This window comes from Tuber melanosporum (genome assembly GCF_000151645.1).
Source record: "Tuber melanosporum whole genome shotgun sequence assembly, scaffold_24, strain Mel28".
NCBI lineage: Eukaryota > Fungi > Ascomycota > Pezizomycetes > Pezizales > Tuberaceae > Tuber > Tuber melanosporum.
Window position 1 is genome coordinate 183,939 of NW_003298908.1, and position 22,580 is coordinate 206,518.

Here is a 22,580-nt window from a genome sequence, read left to right on the forward strand (position 1 = left end):
GGGGATGGTATGAGTGATATTTCATGAATTTGGCTTTTCGGTAGGAATGGTAGGGGCTCTAGGGACGGAGGGAGCAAGTGGGGTGGATGCCATTGGGAGAAACCTGAAGGTTAAATTGTGAATGGGCCTTCTGCTCAGAGGCAAAGTCCCAAAGCATATCTGCTGACTGAAATGATTGCAACTTTTGCCGCGTTCCACTGAACACCTCTGGGAATTCTGGTAGAGTAATCATATTCCATGATTCTACCGGATCACCGAGCACAACCTAGGAAAACAAGATATGCCGATCCCGGATAAATGGGTTTGCAATGAGAATGCGGACCGGCAGTCCGAATGATATACAATAAACGTGGCTTGTAAATGTGGGAGGAAACAATTTGTTTTGGGTCGCGCATTATAAAGGATGGCGGGATGCTGTAGTTGTTTGGCGGGATTTACATCATCATGCAGGACGCCCAGGTTTTTAGGTGAAGGAAATGTCTTCCGTTTTCCTACCAGACTCCTCTACGATCACAGGAATCTAAACTCCTTCTGTACCCTGCGACATATATTATACTTTTTTCTCTCCCACATCCACATACCCACGATACCCCTTCGATGACAATTTGCACTCGCCCAAGTGAAAAGTCTCCCCTGGGTATAGCTATCAGTGCCAATGCGGTAATTACTCTCGTCCGGGAGCATTGACTATCCCAGAGCCATGTTGACAGCTGCCGCTCCTGAATCCAAGATTCCTAGGAACATGTTATGTATCATACACCAAACATGGCTCCTTTTTTTTTATGATAATTTTTATGAATGAGAAATGACGTAAAAGTGGGAAAATGCCATTTTTCTTGCGTGGGAAATAGGGCTTAATGTATCTAATATTTTGGGCAACCAATATCAGCCCAGCTTGGGCTCGACTCAACCCGGGAAAGAAAATCTCCGGCCAGGCCCAACCAACCTGACCTAACCCAGTGAGGAACTCGGGTTAACCAAATGGCCTCGAGAGCAGAATGTTATTACTAGTTGCTCGGAACGATGTATTATTCAGATCCATGTTGCTAGTGTGGAACTCGTAGCAGACAAGAAGAATCCGGAAGCAGGGATTTGGAAATATATAGCAAAGGCTCTGTGCTTAGGACGAACTCTCGAGGGGTATGATATTATCGCATGCTTCTTGCCTGCTACAGGTAGTATAGTATGGTATTCAGTAGGACTTGTCATTGTGAATTGCCGGCGCTCAGTGGCATGACCAGGGAGTGGTGGGAACCAGCCCCATACGTCCCGAATTTATTATCTTTCGCACAAAGGGTAATGAGGAAGAATCTACAAGTCTGGGAGGGTCACACTTAGCATGGAGAAGAGAAGAGAAGGTACGGTAAAGGAAAGAGAAGGGAAGGGAATGGAAGTGAAGGACTGGAAGAAATGAGATGAAGAGAGAAGGAGCGTGGTTAGTGTTATCAAAGGGGAGGAGAGATGGATATGTAATCCCAGTAGGTATGTTGATGGTTAGCCAGAATGGTCATGGTCATGGTTTGTCTTTTTCCTGTTATGTGGGTTTACCCTGATGTGTGGGAGTTTTCCCTTTCCTGTATTTAAGCAGGAACAATTCGGTCATGGACCACTATACCGAACACATACACTCTCGCCTCCACACAAGTGTTTTCCTCCTCACGACTTGAAGAACCGCTGCGTACGCTCGCTATAGGAGAGATGATGAGATAGTGAGAGAAGGAACATCAGAATGTTAAGGTTCATGTATATAAGGATTGTTGTTTGCCCACAGTTGAAGAGAATAAAAGATCAAGACAATATCCTCAGACGAAAGGGCTTCCACTGCACGTAGAAAGGTCAACGAACAATTGCAATTAACGAAACCTGTTCCAATTCCATAAAAATGACCACCCCCTATCACTCCGGAAGCTCGGTGCTGAGTATTCCCTATGTTCTAAAATACCAGCTTATTAGTTCATTTCAGCAAGCGAAATACGCTTTGAGGAGCCATGGCTCCCACAACTAGTGCTCACCCGTGTCCAATTCTCCTAATTGGGACAGACTGTTCTAAGTCACAACTATAGATCTGGGGGATGCGGGTAACTGCCGGCGGTCAGATTGCATCTGCTAACTTACATCTTAGAACATTGCCTCTAAAACTCGCTGAGGGAAGACAGCAGACATTAGCCCTAAATTTATGTTGGAAGTCTAGGGCCCCCCGCTGGCTGGGATTTGATTCCCAGTGTAATCCTGCACAACATGTAGGAGCCGGAATGAGATTGAAGGGAGGATGGAGGGAGGGAATGGCAAGCCTTAGATTTGGGCCTGTCTATACCACCTGGGAAAACACAAGTAAAGCAACGCATTTACGGATAATGGCTTGTTCCTGCTGTCTTTGTGTTGCTTTGTTCGCTTGTTCGCTTGTTCTTGTACTGCACCCTTCCCTTCGATATGGACCCGGTCAGGGGTGACCACTTCACCACAAACTACGACTCGCGCCAGTTGGGGGTATAGCACCCACCCCATCCTTCTATCAAACCAGGTGCTTTTTCCAGCATCGCTCCTCTTCCGATATATTATCACTAATTACCTGATGGTTGGTCCTCCCTATAATTATACAGCGGTTTCCGAGAATATATTGTCTCAGAAAACCTTTGGGATATCTCAGGATTACAATGAGCTCTATGCAGCGCTTCTTTCACCCTGGATATTAACCTGCCGGTAGCCCAAATGGCTCGTCTTGTAGCTCGCACTGAGCAATTACAATATACCTTCCTGCCTTCACCATTTACTTGATTGAGCGGGTTTGGCTCGTGGTGTGGCTGTGGACTGTGAAGGCGTTCACTGATGGTACTGTAACCCTAGTAGTATAAGCGTGAGTACGTCCGGACAGCGTGCGTGCGAGAGGTGTGCGTATGGACGAGTGGTGCCTGGAGGGGAGTTTTGGGTTACAGTACTAGTTTTGCTTCGCTCTCAACAAGCAACCTTTTTTCATAGACAGTATACAGCTCTTATCACTCCCAGCAGCGCAACTGAGCGATCCATTTCACCACCATCGCTGTTGTCCTGCATAACTATTTTATGAGGTAACCTTTGCCTGTTGAAAGTCTAACTGCCATTCCTTTTGTGAGATGATTCGGCCAGGATGTGACCGTGTTAAAAGACTTTACCATAAACCTCGTGGTATATGAAGGGTTTTGGTGCGCCAAAGCTATTATCATATCATAGCATACCGGTATTACACACAATCCGAGAGCATGTGATATCCTAGGAAACGTATTCTCAGCCAACTCCGGCTTATCGGGTGACCAAAAATTGGGAGGTACAGTACAGTACTGTGGCTTGCGGGAAACCATTTGGCAATCAAGTGGCTCTCGTCGTTGTACCACGTATTCCATGAAGTTGGATGGCCGGCATCCACAAGAACCTTTCCGAGACCTGCAGAGTGCTGACAATTGTAAGTTACTCGAGTATTGTGGTTGCAATCACTATCTATTATACCATTGTCTAAACCAATGCAATACAATCTCATGGTCCCGTTTGTTGAATGAATCCTATTGTCCGACGGCGCAGGGCACTTTGCCCAATCATGTTGCTTCCTAAGCGCCATTAGCCTCGCTGCCAGCTGGTTGTGGAGCTCTGCTTCCAAAAGACAAATTTCAAAAACTAATCTATTAGCATCGCACTGCGCGTCTCTAACAACTACACTTATAACCATACTAGGCCTTTTCATTTCCTCTACAATATCGGATTTCCCATATGTTATCTTATGTCCCACAGACAAAGCACTTGGAACCGGACCCAGTTGGGTTGTATAGACTTAACACTGGGTACGATGGGAATCGGTTAGAGTACAGTGAATCACTAGCAGGAGGGATGAGGGAAACGTGGAGTGTGGGTGAGGTTCTCGGGCGTGGAAGCTACAGCATTGTTCGCAAGCACCGGGAAGAAAAGACAGGTAAGGTACGGGCGGTCAAGTCTGTCGAGAAGAGTGGATACCCCTCTCACGCCCGAGAGTTTAATATAATGGCTATCTTGAACAAGGTTAGAATCGTTATTTTTTGTATGAGTAGACTAAAAACCTATCATTGCTGATTGCCTTAGCCTGAATATCGATCACTGTTTGTCGAATTTTTGGGGTGGTTTGAGGATAGCGACCGGCTCTACATTGCTATGGAGTGTTTTGAGCAAGGAGATCTCCGAAAGCAGCTAGATGGACCATTACCAGAGGAGGTTGTACAAAGGATAACTAGACAAGTGATCAAGGGTTTACAAGTGATGCATGAGAATGGGATTGCCCATCGGGATTTAAAGCCAGACGTATGTTTCTCCTCACCGCTATGGGTTTCCATGTTTTAGGGTAGGGGATAGACTGACTAGTGTACAAGTACAGAATATATTCGTTGTTTCCATGTCCCCTGTTTGGGTGAAACTAGGAGACTTTGGAATATCAAAACGAATCCACAGCGGTACTGCTTATCGTAGCCGAGTGTGTACTGATTATTATGCTGCACCGGAGGTTCTCGGTATTGACTCTACTTCTGAGAGCTCGATCTACACAAATGCGGTTGATATGTGGTCCCTCGGATGTGTTGTTTATGAGCTATTGACTGGAGAGAAATTGTTTTGTTCGCTTGGAGATATCATGCGCTACTACTACAAAAAGGGAAACCTTGTAGCGGAGAAATCAAGCAAGTTGACCACACCAATAAGTGGCAGAGTGGCATTGTTTATCCAGGCCCTCGTGGACACAGACCCAGAAGGACGTCCAGATGTGGTGGAGGCAGCAAGTGATGTATGGTTAGAGGAGCTTGGAGTTGATAATCATAGAGGAACAGACTTTCAGTTTGTGGATGAAAAGGAAATGAGAGATTGTGCTTCACTGATCACCCCTAACAACTCGCAGAATCTCAAAGGGTATGCCCACCCCTTCCCCTTTGCTCTACCTATTCTCAGCTGAAGCTAATAATAATAGTAGTATACGTAGTCTTGTGTATGTCTATCCTTTCCCTCTTACACTATTCTTGATAAAGGCTGATACTATAGTAGTCCGATTGATCCTGCCGGTCTCTCTGCACCCCATAGTCCCCTTGCCAGTTTATATTCCCGTGACTATGTAGCCGGTAGCCGCAGGGTTAGCAGGCAGGATGAGGGAGTGGATAGAATGGACTTGAAAACGGTGTCCCTAGGGCCGGCGGTGGCGCCCGCCTACCTTACCATCTCGGCCTTCCTGAACGAGTCGTATCCCGGATCTGCACCGTTCAACGAGGAAGCACTTTGGCCATCGAAACCTGCAGGATGAGGGTAGCGTTGTTTAGGGCAGAGCTGGGACCCCAGATTTCAGCAAGGGACTGCTAAAGAAGAACGAGGGTACTAGATGTTGATACAATGGTTTCTTTATGTTCTCAAATACTTCCTTTTGGTTTTCACTTTCCATACCAGATCCTAGTTAACACTGGCTGTTTTTATTTTGTTGTTCTTGTGGCCTCCGGTTATTTCGCCTTTGTTTGTTTACTCTCTGCTGGGGGGTGTCTGGACAGGTCATATTGATAAATAGTTCGACTAGCTACTTCTGATTATCAATTATCTCTGTGTTGAGTTCCGCAGAGCTCTGGTCCTTAACGAGGTCATTACTAAATCGTCGAGTTCCTATGTTTCTCTACATATCCCTTTACTGAATTATCCAGTGAGCTAATCCGCATCGCTGCGCAGGACGACAGGGATAGGTGGTATTTGCTTTCAGGGATTTTGAATACCTTTTTCTTTGCATTATGAAGGATACGAGTATAGATAATATTTCATGAGTTCAGCTGTTCCTTCGGAATATTAGGTACTTCCAGGGGCGGAGGAAGCAAGTGGGGTGGATGCCATGGGAAGAAACCCGAAGTTTAAGTTTTGAATACACCTTCTACTCAGAGGTAAAGTCTTTTCAGCTTATCTGCTGAAATCAAACAACTTTGGTCAGGCTCTATTGTCCGAAAGAGGACAGGTCTGGATTTCTGGAAGAGTAACCATGCTCCCTGATCTATAAAATCAGCCAACCCACTAGGGGAAAACAAGATATGCAGAGCCCAAATAAGTGGGTTTGCAACGAGAAAAGCAAACCCGTAGTCTGAGTGACGTATAAAAAGCGTTGTTTGCTAAGTTAATGCTGGAGGAAACATTTTGTTTAGGTCGCGTATTATAAAGGATGGATGGAGTGGCAGTTGTTTGGCGGGGATTGCCGCATCATGCAGGACGCCTAAACATAGTGCCGAATGGCAACGGGTGAGGATAGCTCAGGACTTGGTCTTCCTATTTTCTCTATAATATTATAGAATATAGCGCGACCATTTCTATCCTTCCATCGATCACCACACCTGTCATCCTTCTTCTATACATGCCCGTCTTCTCGTGCCTCCTTGCATGACAACAAAAGAGAAGAGCATTTTCTGCGACTTCTGAACAAAAGAATCTGGAGCAAAGAACCCCGATTCCCTAGCGTCTTCCAATGGTACTTCTCAAGTGTTGGAGAATATTCTCCCATCTCCTCCATGGCTTCTATGGCATTCAATTGACCTCTCTACATTCCTAAGTCATCACTGATATTCGAGACTTTTGCCAACACAAGGAAAATATCACATGGGCATGCTGAGGAGCATTCCCCAATTCCCAACACGGGATCATAGTCCATCTTCGCACCTGGTCGGCAAGGAGGCTTATTCTCACGGTTTCATCAACAGTTTATTTTTGTTTGATTGGATTCTAACTTTGAGCTCCATTGGCCTTACTCTTTTCTTTTGACGATTATTCTATCTCAGGAAAGTCCCCTTCAGGTCGGACGGTGACTCTAGGTCTCAGCAAAGGAGCGCTGTGGAAGATGAGCGAGGGCGCAGGATGTTGATACAGGGATTTCTTTGTGTTCTCAAATGCTTCGTCTCGGTTTTCACTTTTCATGCCAGGCTCTGGCTACCACTAGCCGTTCTTCTTTATTTTATTCTTTTCGTTCACTTTTTGTTCTTGAGGGCTCTCCCTCAAGCTTTGATTGTTCTCTGCTGGGGAGTGTCCGGAGGAGTCATATTGATATATGAAGCTCCACTATCTACTTTCTTATTGTCAATTACCTTTGAATTAAGCTCTCCATCGGTCAGGTCATTGACGGAGCCTTTATCGAATTATCCAGTGAGTCACTCTGCATTACTAAGCAGGGCCGCGGATAAGTGATGTTTCATGAGTTTAGCTATTCAATAAAAAAAAAAATATAAGCCCCAAGTTTTCGCCTTCCTGCGCCGACCTGGGTGGGTGCGCAATATCAGCTGTGTTTATGAATACCACCCCATTACGAGTACAGGCTTCTTCCCCTTTGTTTAGCACCCTGATTGGATCTGATATGGATATAGAGTCTGCAGTTGTTTCCTTACAGGGGATCCCCCTCCACACCCTTTTTGTTCATGCAACTCGCTGGGGATTGGGTTTCTTGTTTGCCCCGTGCGAGTAAAGGAGAAAGTAGGACAACGGCATTCCCACCAAAAAACTGGGGTATTCGGGATAACCATCAGCCTAACAAAAAATATACAAAATTCAAGACACTGCACCGATAGACATTGCACCGATAGGCCTAATTACCTCCTGTAATCACTTACACAGGTTCTAGAAAGTTATTGTCAAACGGGCCCTAATCTATAACTGCTGCATTTGAAATTACCCTCCAACAGCATGCCTGACAGGTTTTTTGGTGCGGCAATGGGGGAATCCCTGAGCCTCGAGCCTACTCACAATAACCGGTAGAGTAGAAATCATATCTATATTCCCAAAGCAAGGAGGAAGGGGGAGATCCTGGAGACCAGTATATGAAATTAACTTCACCCGGGTTCCAAACTCAAGGTTGATATTAATATGCGAAACTCCCAATTTTTGTAAGGCCCGTCTTGTTCCACTATTTTGCCTTTCCCCAGAGGTAAGCTTTGAGCTTGCCCAACTAGCGGATGTGTTTTTTCCCCGCTCTGTTTTTTTTTTTTGATGAGCGGCATCAGCACGTATGTGATGATGTTCGCCTTCATACACTATCACACTTTGATGGTGCGCAACCACGATCAGCGAAAGTCGGTGTAGAAACCGTGTACCTAGATGAGAGATTTGCCCTGTATCTCAGTATCACCGGTCCAGGCTCACGTGGCGGCTGTGGTTGCGGGCTTCGGAAATGACAGGAATGTGAGATGGGATTTTATCGGGCATGTGAATTTCTTTGTCCTATATACCGACCTAGTTTGCATTGTGATGTCCAATCACCGAGCCCTTGTCCTGCTATCCTCCTTTGGTTTTGGCTGTCCTACGCCTTTTGGGATGTAATACTGGAGGAGGAAATGTCTTCAATTCCCCTTACCAAACTCCTTAGGGATCACGGGAATCTGGACTCCTTTTGTACCCCATGACTTGTACTATAGTCTTTTCCCTCCCCGATCCGCTAACCCGCGATGCCTCTTTAGTGACAATTTGTACAAGTACTCACCAGGGTGAAAAGCCTCCCGTGGGTGTGGCCGCCAGTGCCAATTTGGCAATTATTCTCATCCGGCTGGAGGTGTGTAAAACAATTTTGGAGATCGCAAGTAAATGATGAACGGTGGGGCCTGTGGTTAGTGATTACAATAGGATCGAAACATGTTAGAAGACTAGACACACTACTGATGCGGTGGTTTAATGCCCGAACTGACAGCATTGAGAATATAAACCATCGTCATGGATACCCTACGAAATGTATCCTCAGCACATCTGGCTAATCGAGGGAAAGTGACTCAAAAATTGGAGGCTATTGGAGATTGCAGGAAACTACTTGGCAATCAGGAGGCTCTTGTCGCTGTGTCCGGTACTAGTATTCTGTGATATAGGATGGCGAACATCCGCCTAAATACCTGCACAGTAATCTACTTGTCCTGGTCTAAATTCTAACCAACTCCCAGCCAATTACCTTTCCCATATCTGCAGATAACTATGGTAAATTTATTGTGTCCACCACTTTTTGCTATTCTTTCCTCGATGTTATCGTTCCCTGTCAGAATGAAAGCTACTTGAAAGCTAAGAAACGGTATCCGGTATTATTATCGCTAAGCCCCAGCACGATTAGAATGATGCAATCCAGCACAATAGAATCACGTGATTCTATTCATTTTAACGAATCCCTTTGTCTAACCACACAAGTTCCTTGGTCGGCCTAATCAAGTTGTTTCCTCAGCGTCACTGCCAGCTGGCTGGGAAGAGCGACTTCCAACGCACTTACTCGTACAGGCGTCGCTCTGCGATTCTCTCTGATAACCATACATATACCTTTGCCTTTCCTCTATGATATTGGATTTCACTTATGTTCCATTATATTATCGTAGCCGGCTGTGCACTGATTATTATGCGGTATCAGAGGTTCTCGGCATTGGCTCTACCTCCGAAACCTCGATCTACACGAATGCGGTTGATATGTGGTCCCCTGGCAAGGAGCGAGGCCGTTTTGTTCACTTGGAGATATCATAAGCTACTACTACAAAAAGGGAAATCTTCTCGCGGAAAAATTAAGCAAGCCGACTACACCAATATAAGTGAGACCGGGAAATGGCTTATCCAGGCCCTTGTGGATACAGATCCAGAAGGACGTCCAAGTTCTGTGAAGGCAGGAAGTCATGTATGGTTAGGGGGACATGCAATGGATGGGAGAAGGGTGAGAGATCGTGCGTTACTGAACTCCTTTGAGTACTGGTCGGACTATAGAGGTTACGACTTCCGGAACCAGCGGGGTATGAATATGGCCGGAGAACCCTATGGTACCCCGTTTTTTATACCCAATGGCCTGGACACCCCAGTTAATCCCTTTCACCTTAAGCCCACGTTGGAATCGAGTTACACTAGGTATGCTTATCCCTTCCCTCTCACAATGCTAATTCTTGGTTAAAGCTGATAAAGACAACCTTTTCACACAGTGACGTTCCGCCTCTCCTTGAACCCCGCTACCCTTCATGGCATCTTGGTCACGCCCCACTCAGCAGCCACGCGATCGGTGGGTATCCTAAGAGAGTGGTTGGAATAGGTCAGGAAAGGGCGCCTCAGGAGATGGCGGCAGAACCTGTTAAAGAGTTGATCGACATAACAACCAAGCCTATTCGCAAGTCCATTCCGCCCGGGAATACTCCAGGAATTGGCAGGCGCCCGACGTCGCACGAGGCGGTCTTCACTCGGCCTGGGGCAGCGACACATCAGGACGATGGTCTCCTGGTCGGAGGGCGGGCCCTACGGGATGAGATAGTAGCGCTTAGGGTAGAGCTGTGACCCTGATTTTATCATAGCAAAGGACTGCCAGGGAAGATGGATGAGGGTGCGGGAGAGCAGGGGAAGTGTGAGTCATGTATTATGAGTTTAGCTATTCAATAAAAGCAATAAATATGATACCATGAGAATCCCGGAAGTTTAAATTGTGAATACACCTTCTGCTCAGAGATGAAGTCTTAATGCTTATCTGAAGACCCAAACAATGATAGCTTTGAGTGTCTTCCACTATCCGAAGAAGAGAACACCTCTAGGTTTCTGGCAGAGCATGGTAACCATACCGGTATTCTGTGGTTATAAGATCAGCAAGTGCACCCCGGTAGAACCAGATGTGCGGAGCACAACTAAGTTGGTTTATGATACAACAAGAATGCAAACCGGTATTCCGAGTGATGCATAAAAACGTGACTTAGTATGATAATCAGCGATGAAACATTTATTTTGGTGTCGTGTATCGTGGGGGGAGACGGCGGCTGCTTGGCGGAGCTTACAACATTATTATGCAGGACGCCGGGGGCCCAGGGTTTGCCCTCTTCGCATCTGATTGGGCGAAAACATATTTTAATAATAATTATTATCTTCATTAAATTTTGATTGAATTCCAGCTTCGAGTTCCCCTAGCTTCACTCTATTCTTCCCGAGATTATTTTGTCTCCTTTATAATTCATTTTTCTCTGCCTTTCCTCTGCTCATAGTGAGTTAGCATTTGCGAACACGGCCCTACTGCATACAGCCAAATTTTTGCCTTCCCGCGCTTACCTGGATGGTGCGCAATAGCGGCTGTGTTCATGATGTCAGCCCATTACATACACACACTTCTACCTCTTCGTCTGGCTCACTGTACTCGAGTAGTTGTTTCTTTACAGGAAACCCCCCCTTCTCTTCCCCCTTTTTTCTTTCCGATGTATGATATCGGGAATTGCGCCTTCTCTTCTGCCCCATACAGGTGGAGAAAGAAAGTACGACAATGACATTCCCTACTAAAAAGCTGTGGGATTCGGAATAATCACCAACTTCCTATAAATATTTAAAATTCAACGCATTGGATAGATAGCGTCAATCACCCCTGGAATTTTCCTACAGATATTAGAAAGTTCTTATCGAGTCGGCCCCCCATCTATAACTGCTGCATTTGAAATTACCATTGGTAGGAAATTTTCGGTGCGGCAACGGGAAAGTTTGAGTCCCAGCACTACTCGCAATAACCGGTAGAGCAGAAACGCTTTCTACATTTCCAAAACAAGGAGAGGAAAAGCGGAGCAGCAATAAGACCAGTATATAAAATTATTTTCACCCCAATTTCAAACTCCGGGTTAATATGAACGTGCGAAAACTCCATACCCCGGTGTGAAACCGGGCTTGCCCCACTATCTTCCTCACTCGTATGCTCCCATCGCCTAGGAAGCCCAAGCTCCGATCGGGTCGTGTCGGTCCTCACCTGGCCCCGGAGAGGGTTAGCTTTCTGATATTCCTTACACTAATTTTAACCGATGGGCAAAGACCCTCTTGCCTTTCCCGGGACGTGAGCTTTGGGCTTACCTAACCGCTAAATGTGTTTTTCCCTTCTTTGTTTTTGATGAGTGTCGTCAGTATGCAACCTGCCAAAAGAAGCGTGGATTGTCCCTAAAGCCATTAAACCTTAACGCATGGTAACAGTCGAGGATTCGTATGATACAGTGGTTTCTACAGCCTAGCGGTTTGCTTAGATTCAGGGGCAATCCAGACTTTTTTTTCAGTATGTATGATAATGGTATTCTCCTTCATACACTATCACTCGTTGAGTGATGTTGGTGTTGAAACCCTATCTAGATGCGAGATATCCTCTGTATCTCGGCATCGCCAGCCCGGAGTCACATGGCCGCTGTGAAATTACAGAATTCAGAAATGACAAGAATGTGAGAAGACGGTTTTACCAGGGATATATTTCTTCGTGGATCCGTCCTCTATATGTACTAAATTAGCTTGAGCTGCTTTGTCTAATAATCGAGTTGTTCCGCTATCCCCTCTTGGTTTCTAAGCTCTTCGCCTTTTGTGGTATAATACTGGAGGAGGAAATGTCTTCAATCCCCCTAACAGACCCCTCGGAGATCACGGGAATCTAGGCCCCTTTTGTACCCTATGACTTATATTGTACTCCTTTCCCGCCCTCCCAGATCAGTGACAATTTGTACTCGTCCTAGGGAGGAAGTTTTCCAAAATACGAGCCGCGATTTTGTGACTAGGCGCTCACGCACGCACCCGCTTTTTGCCATATATTTGCAAACATCTATTTCCGATGCTTCTTGCCCGGGACAAGCACTCGTTGGGGTGAAAAGTCTCCCGTGAATGTAGCCGCCAGTGCCAATGTGGCAATTACATTTGGCGATAGGAGAATTATGTTGGCAGTTATCGTTCATAAATTAAGGATTCCTAGCAACCGGCTTCTCGAGGAGTGTCGGGAGGTTATAAGAAGAAAACGAAATCCCTTTCAAGCGGGGTGCGGTGGAACGGCTGTCTGTAGACAGGTAGAGGCAGGGGGGAAGCTTTCTGTTTCACAAACCTATCATACAAATGGTTAACTTGGGTCGAGAAAGTGCCGACCCGGCCCGACCAATGGCCCAACGAACATTCGGCCAAGCCAACCCGGTCCAGTGAAGCGCAGCCCGGGTTCGCCCAGCGAACTCGTTAGGTCTATGCGACGAATGGGCCATAGTAAAACGTCAAAGAAAAAGCTCAAACCCCATAAGAATGTAAATGATGTGAAATTAAGTGTCAAAAGCATACACATTGAGGGGAGGAAAGTGACCCGGGTTGGCCGCGCCTGAATCCAACTTAACCCAGGAAAGAAAAAAATCTCTGTCCCAGCCCAACCAACCTGACTTAACCCAGTGAGGAACTTTGGTTAACCCCATAGCCGCAAGAGCGCAATGTTATGATACCGGTATTGCTACGCTCTGCAATGCAACTCACGACATCTATGATATAGACGCTAGCAACTTTCGGAAAGAAAAGGTTCAATTCATAGCCACCCCCCCCCCCACACACCACTTAAACTACATTAGAAACCTGACGAAAGGAAGTAAAAAGAAATAAAAAGGCGCTGTCGTTGCCGTATTATGGTATAACCCAATTCCTATTAAAGCTCAAACTAGTAGTAAAAAGTAAAGAGAAAACTTGTATATATCCCACTTGTGTAACCCCGAAGCGATTCCCCCTGTTTCTAGCCAGCCATCCGTCCAATTCAACCGTCCAGCCCTACGAATTCCAAGTACAATATGGGAATAAAAAATGTAGAAATAGAAATACCCTACCGGTAGCTGGTGAAATCCTCGCGAAAAACCACACATTAAAAGGAAATTAATGATTAGTGAACGAGAAAACGTAGGAAAAAAGCAAACTCCAACCCCCAAACACCCAGACAGATGAAACGAAACAAATGAAACGCTTTACTTAAAATAAAAAGAAATCAAGAATCATCCCTTCTTAGCAAACAGCCTTTTGGTCCCCCCCGCCTTTCCAATTTCTCCCAACCTACCTCCAAACTCCCTCCCACCATAATCCCCCCCTCCTCCGCCTACAACCATGGACCCCTCGACAACCGCCTCTTCTGCCCCTCCTTCTCCATAATGCCCCGTGGCAGCGAGTAACTGCGCTCTCCTGTCCGCGCTAGCCTTCCTAACCTGCCCTAACATGCCTTCAACCCAAGCTTGATTATCCGGGTGCACATACTTTCCCTTTGGACCGGCGAGACCAAGTGGTTGTGGCGGGGGAAGTAGTGACGGCGGTGAGCACCCGTTTGCAGAACCGCAGTCGCCGAATGCTGATTCCGAGAAAGAGAGTCGGGAAGTGGGTCTTCGATAGCCAGCAGATGAAGATGAGCCTGGGCGGGAAGCTGGGCGACTAGACGGCGAACTACGGTTCGGTGGTGTTAGCTGGGGGGCTGTGAGCGGATGCAGTGGGAAGGCTTCGTCGGGAGGGGTTGTTGGTGATGTCTTATTATTCCCAGGCAAAGTGCCGTTATGCCCACCTCGCATTGTTGTTGGGTTGATCTGTAGTGACGGGTTTTCGCTTTCTGATCGCTTCATCAACATGGGGCTTTCTGGGCGCCGCATGCTGAGCGATGTTGATGGACGATTGCCACCTGGAGAGCTGGGTCGACTACCCATAGGCCCGGGGCTCACGCTCCGGAAGGAAGATATAGACCTAGATGGATGCAATGTCCGGCCGTGGTGACTATGGGTCGAAAGATCTTGAATCTCCACTCTGCCCTCTGAAACAACCCTTCTCTTTGACCCATGGTGCGTTACATACTCCTTGAGATATTCCGCCAAATCCGCCCATCCACCACCAACACGTACCATCACTCTCTCACCATTTTCTCCCACCAGACGAATGTAAAGTTTAATAGGTGTTTGGCCATCCGTACGATGGAGATGGTAAAGCTTGATATCGCCAGGGCTGCTTGAATTGTGTCTTCTAGCAGACGGACGAGCATATGAAGGCACCTCAGATGCAACGGATGGAGACGACCCTACAGACTTTGGACCCGGAATCCCGGTAGGAGACGACAGGTCAAAGGGCTTTATAGGGGGTTGCCGGTTGGTCGACTCGCTGAGTTTCTGTAGGTTCGAAGCTGTCAAGCGGACCTTGGACGGTAGGCTACCCAAAATCTCGTTGATCTTATCATCGAGATCCGCTGGGAGTATCGGTGTGGTGGGAAGAACCAAGGTGGAGCCTTCTGCCGCATATGGGCCCGTGTTGAATCGCGAACTCTTCTCCGGAGTCACTGCGCTTGTAGGGTTCGAAGGCTGTCGAGCATGTCTCTTTGAAACTTGTAGCTTTGGTGCCCTAACAAAGTCTGGTGAATTATTCATATCAGGGGTATCCTCGCGGAGGAATCGTCGAGGGTCGTCATCGTCGTCAGAGTCAGCCCCAGTGGTTGATACCGTGTCACGGTGTAGTCTTCGCATAGGTCTTACCGCAGGAGCGGGTGTCCCAGTCGGAGTCGAAGAGTTCGACCCGTCATCAGCAGGCCCACCAGGTGTCGACAAACCTGCTCTGGGTGAGGGTCTCGATACCTTCGCATCCTGTGCTCTACTTGGCGGACGAAATTCTTGTGCTCTGCTTGAGGGACGATTACCCTGTCTACTAGAAGGCCGGGCCTCCGCCCTACTTGTTGGCCGCTATTAAAAAAGATCAGCGCCTATTCTCCCAAAGCCAGGGACAATGCAAACCTTATATACGGTAGTAGCGCTAGGGGTCACAGAGCCCGAACCCAGAGTAAATCTCTGCTTCTGATCCTTCATAAGACCTTTACCTAAGGTTGGCGTACTACTACATGGAGCAACAGACCGATTTTTAGAGGCCGAAGTCGCGCGCGTAGGATCCCTCGAGATCTCCCTCTCGGTTACCTTCTCTGGCAGCTCAATCGGCAGCATTTCTTTCCCCAGCCCCTCATCCGGAATAATCGAGGAGGAAACGCTATCCTCTACAGCACTTGCTCGCTCACCAGTCCCAGAAAAGCCACCAAGACCAGGGCCGTCATTCCGGCAAACATCGGATTTGTCAAAGCATTGTCCCCTTGTCGAACGCGGTGTCAGGACTTCTACAATACTATCCAGTCCAATCGAAACAGTAAGTCGTCGATTCCCCTTCGGAGTTGAAGTAGCAACGGGCTTAATCTCAATCTCAGAACTCTCCTCCTGTTCGAGGTAACTCATACTGTCCGACATATCTGCCTGGTCACCCTCACCCATCGAGGTGCAAGAGAACGAAATATCAAACGATCCATTTCGGGTATCAAGAAATTGAGAAGACATGCCACTGCGCCGGGGGGTAGCCACAAAATCATCGTGATTGTATTCTCGGGAATCCCCCTTCTGAAGAGTATCTCGTTTCTGGGGTGTAGATGGCGCGAGAACAATTGAAGGCGTGTCAAACGAATAGCCACGCGAAAGCAAAAAGTCACCGTCGTCATAATGTCGGATATCCACTAAGTCTTAGTCAGAATAGTATCAAATCCCTTAAAACCAATACATACCTATTGATCTCGAGCCCTCAGGGGTACCGATCACAGATTGGCCTGGAGGAGACAGATTAGGAATGTTTCCAAGTCCTTTAGCTGGAGTTTTGGGCTTGACAAATGCCTCGGGTGGTAACAGCTCACTGAGCCCAGTGGGTTGAACATCTTCACAGCCCATCATCAATTTCACTGGCTCACCGCCATCCAAAGCCATATACCCATCGGCCGAATCATCTGCAATCAGTAGCTCGTCAAATGCCAGTGTAGCTTCTTTCTCTCTCTTGCCTTCCTTCTCGCCATCATCAGAGCTGTCTATATCAGAAATAGTTTGAGAAATTTCCTCTTGGAAATGCGCCAAGTTGGAGGGCATCTCAACAAAAGGCTTGACACCCACTTCATCCGACAATTTGTAACCTTGGTCATCAGAATTCGGGGGCGAAGGCAGCTTAATGGCGGCAGGCTGACCCATGGGCATTGATGGTGACGGAGCTGGAGATTCAGAAGTAGCCATAACACATTCTAAGCTTCGACTAACTTCCCCAACCAGAACGCCTTCAATAACCGGCCCCTGGATCGCACGAGGAGTCTCGTGCCCAGTCTGCGCCTTCCATATATCGGAATAGTCTAAGTTACCTCCCGACCCGTCCGACTCGGCTGCAGTATCGAATACATCAGAGGCCAAATCATCTTTAACTGTAGCCGCAGGACTCGTCTCGATGCCCCGGAACCCGCCCGCTCCGGTGTCCGAGGCATCAACTCCCAAAGTGTTGTTTGCCTCTTGCGCCGAAGCCTCCCTCTTCACCCTCTCCTCGATCTCCCACTCGCGCTGTGCTCTCTCAGCTTGTTGCCTAACCTCTCTCGCCTCCTCCCGCTCAGCCAAAGCCATGTCCGCCAATCTCACCCGCTCGTCCTCAGCAAGTCGTCTTTGTCGATCCAATTCTTGGAACTTGTCGTCAAATCCGGCCTGTTCGTTAACAAAGACTTGGCGAGCAGCCTCCACTACAGCAACCCTCTCCGCTTCAACAACCCTCCGCTCCTCCAAGGTTTTTGCCGCAGCCGACTCCTCCTCATGGCGTTGGGCATCGAGGCGTTGGCGTTCGGCCTCGGCAAGCCGCTCAAGCTCCACAACCTTTTCCTTTTCGACGGCCACTTCGGCAAGTAGACGCTCAGCTTCGGCAGCATTTTTGGCTTCGAGTTCCAGGCGAGCCTTTTCGGCAAGCTCGTCTTCTTCGGCGAGTCTTTGAGCTTCCAGTTCTGCTGCTTTGTGCGCCTCAGCCTCAAGAGTCTTCTCTTCGGCTTTTGCAAGCTTTGTAATTCTCTCACGCCCAGCTTGTTCTAGGGCGAGTCGTTGACGCTCAGCTTCCGCCTTAGCTCCTAACTCCCGCTTCCCGTCCACCACTTTTTCGGACTCCACATGTAGCGCTGCTTGCTGGGTCCCAGATTGACCACTTGTACCTTCTGCAGCCCGTGATCGCTCCTTCTTCAACGACTCCTCCATCTCAGCGGTGACCCTCTGTTTGATTTCCTCATCGTCTGTCAGAGTCTCTGGGGATGTAGGTACTGATATTGGAGTAGGCTGTGCGATGGCCTGCCGTACTGGAATAGTGGGTTGCACAGCGACTGGTCGGGATAGCCGGGGTATGGTCCCGCCTTGCAGGAGTGTCTCCATCTCCTCGATGACCTTCCGGCGAATTCTCTCATCGTCATCTGGAGAGATTGCCTGAGGTGCCGGGACAGTTTGAGGGGTCGTTGTGTAAGGCACAGTGATCGCTTGTTCCACCACTTCCGCAACTTGAGAGACAGGCTCCTGCAATGCTGGCTCATCGACTGCAGGAGTAGTATCATGGATCATCATTTCCTCCATCTGCCGAACGATCCGCTGCCGTATTAGTTCGTCTTTATTACCCCACGCAGGAGTAATGACAGATCGGGGTTCAGGCTGCAATATACGTTGCTGCGGCTCCAGATTCGTTGGCCCAGACGGAGCCGCAGTGTGGGGCACGTTCTGCTAATATATTAATTATCGTTCATTCATACTTTGGAGCTAACATACATTTTTATTCACGAATTGTTCCATCTCTGTCACAATCTTACGCCGTATCTGGTCATCATCTCCAATGATAGGTGGTGATGGATGTCTAACAGATCTCGGTGGTGTTGAGAATGGAGACTTCTCCTCAGCCGGCTCCTCGACTGTCTTCTCGACTGGCTCGTCGACGGCAACAACGGCAGTAGACGTAGAAAGGGTGCCGCCAGATTCCAGAAGCCTTTGCATCTCCTTTTGGATCTGATGGCGGACCGCCTCGTCGTCCTGAGGGGTATTTAATTGAGCTTGAGGCCGCTGGGTCGGGATATCACCAACCGCAGGCACAACGAAGGGCTGTACAGAAGAAAGAGACATTTGCTGACTCTCTCGCTTAATTTCAGACTGCGCGACACATCCTGTTAGCGTAGACTGCACCATCCCCCCGGTAGTTGCTTGTCGAATCTCCTCGCCCTCGGTAGGAAATTGAGACCGCTTTGGAGCAGCGACCGTTGGTATGCTCAACACAGCGCTTGGGGTGGAATGGGAAGCAACAGCCGGCTGTGAACTTTCAACAACCCCCCCCTTCTTCTGCTCCGGCTGGGATGCACTGGTTCCAGCAAGGGACCGCTCCATATCTTGAGTAATTCTTTGGCGAATCTGTTCATCATCCTCTGTCAGAAGAGCGCTCTGTGGCTGTGATTGCGGTTGTTCAAATGTCCGCGCTGGCTCTGGAATAGAAGCCACTGAAATGGCCCCAGCTTCTACTTGCCGGCTCCGAGCGAAATCGCCAATCACCAATTCCCCCATCTGTTGGACTATTTTGAGACGAATCGCCTCATCGTCCGCGAAGGTGCCTTGTAGCTCGTTCTTACCCTCCTTCCCTTCTCTATTCTCTTCCTCCTCTGACTGTCCTTCTCTCTCCTCCCCTTCCTCCTCCGGCTTCTCTATCTGTGCTAGTGAGGAAGAGGCTGGAGGTTCGCCCCACGCGCTCTGTCCTTGGTTTAAATTCTGCTCCATCTGTTGGCTTATCGCGCTTCGGAACCTCTCATCCCCATCCTGTTTCTGCTGCGATAGTTGTGGGCGAATTGTCTCTTCAGGGAGAGTAGAAGACAGATTAACAGCATGCTCTGAAGCAGGTTCCTCAGACATACCAGGTGGAACTACCGCCGGCAATAGATGCGCCTCTTCACTAGTCTGCTTCGCTTTACGTAACGGTGTTTGTGGAATCCCCGAGAAAAGGCGCGAGAAGAATGTACCATTCGAAGCAGTCGGAAGCTCGTGTTCTCCTTCAACAGGGAGGAACTCATTCTGATCCTCCCCAACCACTAATGGCTCGCTAGTAGCGGGTGGTTCCGAGGGATCTCGGTGGTTACCCACGCCGTGTAGTGAAGGTGCCGTGCCGATGCCCCCGTCCCTCTCCGTCCTTCTCCCTCTTTCTTCATCCTCTTCCGGTAGCGGTCTCTCCTTTTCGACATCTTCCAACTTTGAAAATAACTCTTCAAGACCCTCCCAGTCCCTACCAGGTTCAATCCAGTCATTCTCATCATCATCCGGTAACTCAATAGCTTCGGCGACGATGTCATTCGTCTCAAGAGCCTCCCGCAGTTGCCTATCCGTCTCTTCGGCCTTCTCCATAACGTCCATTGCCGCCCCCTCCTCTGCCCTTGCTTCCTGTGCACTCCTCTCCTGCTCCAAAACGAGCAAAGTCTTCTCCCTCTCGCGAGCCTCCTCCTCTTGACGACTCTGGCGCATTCTCATTTCCTCAAGACGCAGACGACCTTCTAGGACAACTCTTTCTCCATCCATCTCCCAACGGCCAACACCTTCCTCCACATCTTCTAGCTCGGCTATCCACCTTTCTGGCAACACGTCTTCACGGCCTTCCAAAGCGTCCAACATGGTATCCATCAATCTACCAGCCGTAGCCACCTTTTGCGTAATTGTTTCTTGCATGAGTGTGTAGCTTTCCTCTTCCAAGCCACGCCAGTCTCTATCCACCGAACTGGACTCGGGGTTGATGGAAGGGTGGTTGATAGCAATATAACCCGCCCCGAGAGCATCCTTGGCAATCTGAAGCCAACGTAGGAAAACGGGCACAACGCGAAGGACGCCGATACGAACAGCCCAGATCGAAAGAAACTTTGTCAGACGTGAGAGTGGTGGGAGCAGTTGAAGAGTTGTAGCAGCCATTATAGCAGAAGAGTCAGTCAATGGATTAGCTGTGCCGGTACGATATGCTGAAAATAATGCCTACAGTTAGCACCCTGTGAGCCAGAGAGGGAGTGAAGAGCTATTCTTACACAAAACCCTGTCCTTAAGGCCATCAACGTCCAATTCTTCAATTTCGGACTTTATGGCTTCTATCCGGGCTTCATAGCCCTCCACTACAGATCGCTTCAAGCTCCCCCAGTACTCTACGCCCTCCTCGAGTTCGTCATCTTGACCGTCCCCCTCCTCTTCTTCCTCCTCCTTCTCTTTCACATCGATCTTCTCTGCGGGTTTGACCGGGGTCTGATACGGCTCTGATGTCCCATTAACTGGCATCAAATACTTTTCCGCCTCCGCGGCTTTCTGCCGCTGCACCTTTAATTGGTATGGTGTCAGCGGTTTTCCACCCCGCCCGGGACCCGGTGAATCCGCCTGAGGTTTCGGAGTTTCCACAGCCTCAATCTTGGGTGTATCATCCTTGGCAATCACGCCGCCATTCCTGCCAGTGCTACTATCCTCGGAAAAGAGTCTCCGCCGAACAGACCTCGGACCATCCAGCAAAGCGTCTTCCTCTTCCTCCCGGATACTGCCCATGCCCGTCTTCCGTCGCTTTTTAGGCCTATCCGTGGGGGGTAGGTACCCATCTCCGGCATCTTTGTTCCCCCGGTAGGACCGCCGCCATTCTCGGTTCCAACCCTCTAGTTCGCGCAACCATTCGTTGACCTTGATTGTACCTTCAACGGCACGTAGAGACCATTCCTTCTCTCCCGGCTCAAAATCAAAGGCTCCGGAAGTGGATAGGTGGGTTATCGTGACGGGAGTCAGATGGGAGAGCAATGGATCTGTAGCCAGGAGCGATCGTATCCGAGATTGCCGGGAAGTGCGAGTTGGTGAGTGGGTTGGTGAAGAGATATTGGAGCGAGTCGGCGACGTCAGGCTAGAGCGAGGCGGTCGATAGTAATGCGAGTTTGTGGTAGCCACTGAAGTTTCCAATGGCGAAAGTGACGCAGAATGAGGTGACAACGGTGATGAGGTTGGCGGAGCGTATGAATTTTCGGATAACGTCGCCCGGCGGGGGCAGAATGTGGAGAGCGGGGTTAGCGATGGCCGGCCACTAGAAGGGGGTGGAGAAGTCATGGTGGCCCTATCGTATTCGCAGTTTCGTAGTGTGTGTGGGGGGGGGGGGGGGGTAAATCGTTTAACTGAACGCAAGTGACTAGCTAGAGCATCAACAATCTGCAGTAGAATTGTTGCTGTCACAAGACTCTCAAAGTAAAGTTAAGGGGGTAAAAAGAGCAGTTTCTAGAAAGAAAAAACCAAGGAAAAGCCTAGTAATAATATACTGGATGCGGTAGACGAAAATGCTATGCCAAGTAAAGTAAATTCAAACAAATATGAAGGAAGAAGGATTAGAAGGAAAAATTAAAATTAAAATTAATGTTGAAGAGCGGTTGTAGTTGTTGTCGAGAGTGAACAATCTGGGAGGGGAAGAGGGTGTTGGAAGTGATTAATGGTGGTGGTGGTGGTGGGACTCTGTGGGAGTGTTGCGTGGTCGACAGTGTGTGGATCTGCAACCAAGTGATGACGATACGCTGATGACTGGGGCTCTCCAAGAGTGGTAGGCAAGATAAGTCAATGCGAAACCTGACAGACTATTGGCTAAACAACGGACAACGGACAAGGAGATGGACGACAAGAGCAGGAGGGTGAGCGATTGAGAGAGATACCGCAATAAGAGAGAGGGAAAGAAATAGTCTAAGTGAAAGCGAGCTGTGATAAGACAGGACAGCTAACCTGCAGGTAGCCTACTCGAGTGGAGTAGGTCTGATCGGGAAGCGCGAAAGAAATGTCAGGCGAAAGGATCTGATAAAAATAATAAAAGCGTGAAGAATAATAATAATATTATGATTGGATGTCGGGATGCACTTTGGTGACTCTACTTGCTGCGATAGAATGAATTGGTGGCACTGTGCCCTTTTCCACAATGATTCCTTTAAACTAAGGTTATGGGAAAGAAGAGATGGTGACAGAGATGGTAGAAAGGGCAACGCAGAAAATGAGGTATTTTCCAGCTTCTTCATC

General features: G+C 48.4%; 3 protein-coding genes; 2 read left to right on the forward strand and 1 right to left on the reverse strand.

The window, feature by feature from the left end:
- Window positions 1-4,624: 4,624 nt before the first annotated feature.
- On the forward strand, window positions 4,625-5,601 carry GSTUM_00006062001 (uncharacterized protein; the record flags this gene model as incomplete). XM_002838221.2 has 3 exons in its annotated part: window positions 4,625-4,896; window positions 4,958-4,972; window positions 5,029-5,601. 3 exons carry the CDS (start codon window positions 4,625-4,627, stop codon window positions 5,279-5,281), a joined length of 540 nt encoding a protein of 179 aa, XP_002838267.1. The 3' UTR covers window positions 5,282-5,601.
- A 3,600-nt stretch (window positions 5,602-9,201) lies between these two features.
- On the forward strand, window positions 9,202-10,266 carry GSTUM_00006063001 (uncharacterized protein; the record flags this gene model as incomplete). XM_002838222.2 has 2 exons in its annotated part: window positions 9,202-9,849; window positions 9,921-10,266. The coding sequence occupies exons 1-2, from the start codon at window positions 9,746-9,748 to the stop codon at window positions 10,264-10,266; spliced, it is 450 nt and encodes a 149-aa protein (XP_002838268.1). The 5' UTR covers window positions 9,202-9,745.
- Window positions 10,267-13,356: 3,090 nt separating this feature from the next.
- GSTUM_00006064001 (uncharacterized protein) lies at window positions 13,357-16,061 on the reverse strand (the record flags this gene model as incomplete). XM_002838223.2 has 2 exons in its annotated part: window positions 13,357-15,425; window positions 15,477-16,061. The coding sequence occupies 2 exons, from the start codon at window positions 16,059-16,061 to the stop codon at window positions 13,716-13,718; spliced, it is 2,295 nt and encodes a 764-aa protein (XP_002838269.1). The 3' UTR covers window positions 13,357-13,715.
- Window positions 16,062-22,580: the final 6,519 nt, after the last annotated feature.